Raw genomic sequence first — 4,584 nt, forward strand, 5'->3', positions numbered from 1 at the left:
TTGTTGAAGAGATTCAAAACATACATGAGATGGGACACACATATACACTGAACAGATTAAACTTGCTTCTGAAAGATTTGTCAGTATCAGATGAAGAGATTGTAAAAATCTGTGATACAGTGAAGGACTGACTTGTTCTCAGCTTGCCACACAGGGCCAATGAGAACAGCATACTCTCTAGAGCACAGTGTTTTAAAGAAATGTTTAAATATGTTGAGCCCAAAAAGGTGTTTCTAGGCAGAGATGAGAACAGAACAGAATGATTTGCGTACTTCGTACTGTGTTAAACACACTGAAGAATATGTTACAATCAGGGCTCATGTCAGCAGCTCCTTATGATAATGCTGTTTCAAAACCAGATGTTCTCTGTGACTGCCATGATGGTAAGGTGTTTAAATCAAACACCTTTTTTCAGAAAAATGCATGTTGCCTTAAGATGATATTATGCCAGGATGCATTGAGATGGTGAACCCTTTGGGTTCTGCAAAAAAGAAGCACAAACCTTTGGCTGTGTACTTCTCACTATTAAATTTGCTCCCACATGTTCGATCAAATGTTGATCACATGCAGCTGGTTTTGCTGTGTAGAGAGAAGGACTATAAAGAATTTGGCCATGCCAAGGTTTTTTCCAGAGCTACTGGCTGACTTGAAACTACTGGAGGAGAATTGGATAGCAATGGCAGATGAATCTGTTGTTAAAGGGACTCTCTACTGCATTGCTGGAGACAACTTAGGCTCGCATTGCATTGGTGGCTTTACTGAAAATTTCAGTTCTTCAGAATATTTCTGCAGATACTGTCTCGTTTCTGGAACTCAATTTCAGGGGATGACCCAGTTTCTTGTGGACAAGAGCGAACCCCTGAAAGCTACAAGTAAGCAGTGGATCAGTTACAAGCTGAAGACGTGGCGGATGTTCATGGAGTAAAGTTCAGGTCAGAATTTAATTCCTTGAAACACTTTGATGTTTGTCTGCCTGGTTTGCCCCTGTGTCCTGGTCACGACATCTTTGAGGGTGTCCTCTCTTATGATGTTGCACTTTACCTGAGGTACTTTATTAAAAAAAAGAGATGGTTCACATACACTATTTTGAACAGACGCATTAAGCAGTTCAAATATGGATATCTGTAGATGTGTGTGGTAAGTAAACAAAAACTAAAAGTCTAACCAAACCCTGCAGCTAAATCTACTGGTATACTGACATCCAATTATACTATTAGCTTACCTAGGGCTATATTGTGTTGCAGCCCATATAGAGATACTGTCTATTACTTCACCTGGCACCATGGTCAGCCCATAGGAGAATTCAATGCAGTAGCATGGTTTAAATGAACTCCGTTATCAGTACACTATTAAAATGTTTTGGGGTTTTTTTTGGTTGTTTTTTTTAATGCCACTTGTTCTATGTTTAATGTAATAAGCACCATTGTATTTTAGTCAATGGCTGACATTTAAGTCCTTGTAACTGAAGTTTATTTATTTCTTTGTTTTGTTTTTTTATGTTGTTAATCTTTTCAGGGCCCTGTTGCTTTTCTGCTGAGACATTCATGTTGAGCATTGACCAAAAGGTTGTCAACGACCACATCACTTCCTTCACCTCTGCCCTCTGCCTGATGTTTGGGAGTTTCTACTGCTTCAACATACACTACCCAGTGGAACTACGATCAACACTAGAGTTTCTCCAAAGGTACAGATTCTTTTTTGCTAGAACAAGTTCTTTGATTTCACCCATTAATTGTTACTTATTTTTTATTTTGTTTTTTGTTTTTTTTATGAAGGTGTTTCTTCTCAATAAATCCTGAGAGAGGCACCAAAGTCGAGTGGAATAAAAAAAAAGAAAGTACTCCCAGTCAATCCTAGAGTCCTCACTCTGATTGCAGACCTTGCAGACCATGAATGGACATAGACATACCCTATTAACCCTTTAGGGACAAGTGGTTAAGGTATGAGTGGTTAATGTATGTTCAAGTATACAGTATGTTATGGTATACTGCACATATTTTGTTGTTAAAATTGTACCACAAGGTAAATTGAAAGCCAGTGTAAACTTCTCGTTGGAAAATGTCTGGTGGTTTCTAAAGGTACATGTTTAGCTTCACTGAGAGAGATCAGTGGATTTGTGCTGGTGAACTTGGTAGTTCCAGAAATTTCTTAGATGACATTTATTTTTTTTACAGTCATTAAGGTAATTGTTTTGTGATTTCTATAGTTAGTAAAATTTCAAACCATTGCTCTTTACAGCTTCACAGAAGTGGAAAAAACTTTCCTATATTTCAAAATGTAAGAAGAATATGTTTTTTTGTGGCCTATTGTTTGTTCAGGTTTATTGAGTAGAATAAGTGTTATGAAAATACTGTAGTCCCATGTAAATCACGCTTATGTGGGTCACTCCTTCAGAGCCATGCAGTTAACAGTTTGAGTCAAGTATAGAGTCTGTGTTATGTGTAGCTCTGGCCGTGTCTGACTTTTTAAAATGGACAGCTGCGGTGATGCCTTTCTGGAGTGTTTCTGGGCTGGGCAGAGTGGACAGGGCGGGCTGCCCTTCAACAGAGACAAGCATTTCTTTGCCTGGAAAATGCAGCTTACTCAAGCTGTTATATGTAGTTTTGTCAATAAAGTTTGTAAAAAAAAAAAAAAAAGCTGTCATATGCTGTTGAGGCTTTTTGTAATACAGAAGTGTGTATGGTTTAATGTAAATTGGGTTGTAAAAATGATAGGTGCTGTCAGGAAGGAGTTAAATAAGGTTAAGCTAAATTTTGATGCTATAAAAACAGCTATGGCCATTTTCTTTCAAGATATTTTTGGGGCTTTTAACCTTGATTTGAGAGAGACAGCTGAATATTGACAGGAAGGTGGGGGAATGACATGCAACCACAAACTAGAGACCTAGAGCATTTAGAGGATGGATGGTTGACAATAAGGGAGTTTCTAAGCAATTTACATAAGAGAAGTGCTCCCCATCCAGTCGCCGAAAAACAATTCTTATAGATTTATCCAAATGTTTTTGATACCAAATCACAATATTTCTCTGGTGTTTCCCAAGGTCTGGTGTCTTAATGAGGCATTTTGAAGTGAACCTTTTGTATTCATTTTCAACTGGTCAAAAATGGTTACATTTGTCATGTCCATCGTATACTTATATATCATAATGTGCTAAAGCTTTATACACTCTAAACTTGAATTGGTGACTGGACAATGTTTATTACATATTTATGAATAAGAATTAATCTTCAGGTTCCCAACTTTTACATTATATATACCATTTGTGTGGAATACTGTTGACCTGCTATCTCTCCCTAAAAAAGACACCAAAAATGTTCAGTTATTCAACTATATGGAGGGGTGGAGTGGAATGTTAAAGAACTGAGCTGGTAAGTTGGCAACTTATTTAAAATATATTTTAAAATATATACATCAGATCAGATATACATCAGTCTCAAACCTCAAACTATTGTTTTCCTTCCAATAGGCCAAGCCAAACATCTCCAAAGGTCCTGAAATTGAGTTGTGACATTATTGTAACTCAGCATTGTCCTCCTTCAACGTGGACCTGTTTCTGCATTCAGTCATGACGTTTATGGTAAGTAATTCCACACAAACAAGTTTTCCACAACTTACAGTTGCTTGTAGAGTGAACACTGGTGGGCATTTTTTGTTAATAGGAGTGTGTGGTTTGATTATAAAATAGAAGTGGACCACTAGAACTTACTCTAAAATGCTTGATATGCTCTTGCTCTATAATGATGTTTAAACTTACTGTATTCCCCAGACAGAGAGTGAGAGAGAGACTGACAACACTCATAGACGAAAGAGGGGCATGTAAAGTATGGACTGAAGAGAGCCAACGACTACCACGTTCACCATGCCACTGCACATGCAACAAAAGTCCTGTGAGTAATGGCCAATAACTCTAATTCATTATGTATTATATGTATTCCGTGCAAAAGAGACGAGGAAATAGTTTATTCTGGTAACTCTGGCAAGGACTGATTTTTATAATATCTGATTTTAGGATATTATACCTTTGCCCCCGCAACAAACCTTTCATTCCACAGGGAATACTGTGACTCATACAAAGGCGGGTTGATTGCACATCGGCAGGTCCATGTTATAGAAGTCTCATGTATGAAATGGCTGTATCCTACTCACAACACTGCATTTTTATAAACTATGATAACTAGTCATGGTTCAACTCTCTTGCCTCTCCCACTTACTCCACCCAAGAGATGTTATTTATTGTATTTATTTTTTTTTATTTTATTTTTATTTTTTATTATTTTTTGCGTTTTTCAAGATTTTTGCCCATAGGCAGGCCATCATGCAAAACCGTTACCAGCAGAAACACTGTGTGATTGTTCTCTCTGCTCTCTCTCTGATGCTGGTGTTAGGTCCTGGGATCCTGATCTGCAATAACTCATTCCACCGAACCTGGCGGGATCCTCAATGTTCACATACTGCTCCCTTGCCTCAACAACTACAGGAAGACAGCACCATGGGAACATCTTGACAGCTTGCTTATCTATTAAGGTCACTTTTATGCCGATGGACTTTGGACTTTTGTCTGCCTGTGGACTGTGGGAGGAAGTC

General features: G+C 38.0%; 1 protein-coding gene and 1 long non-coding RNA gene across 2 annotated transcripts in view; both read left to right on the plus strand.

Annotated features, from left to right (window-relative positions):
• Positions 1–828: 828 nt before the first annotated feature.
• Positions 829–2,602, plus strand: LOC118335070. Its single transcript, XR_004797041.1, has 3 exons — positions 829–932; positions 1,516–1,684; positions 1,776–2,602. It is a non-coding gene; the product is annotated as an uncharacterized LOC118335070 (long non-coding RNA).
• A 963-nt stretch (positions 2,603–3,565) lies between these two features.
• The window catches only part of LOC118334842 (desmoglein-2-like), an 11,048-nt gene continuing 10,029 nt past the window's right edge, over positions 3,566–4,584 (plus strand). The window contains exon 1 of the mRNA XM_035670914.1: positions 3,566–3,577. Coding sequence (XP_035526807.1) covers positions 3,566–3,577 — 12 coding nt within the window. The remainder of the gene's footprint in view (positions 3,578–4,584) is intronic.

This window comes from Morone saxatilis, unplaced genomic scaffold, assembly GCF_004916995.1.
Source record: "Morone saxatilis isolate NCDOM2014 unplaced genomic scaffold, NCSU_SB_2.0 Contig23, whole genome shotgun sequence".
NCBI classification, from domain to species: Eukaryota; Metazoa; Chordata; class Actinopteri; family Moronidae; genus Morone; species Morone saxatilis.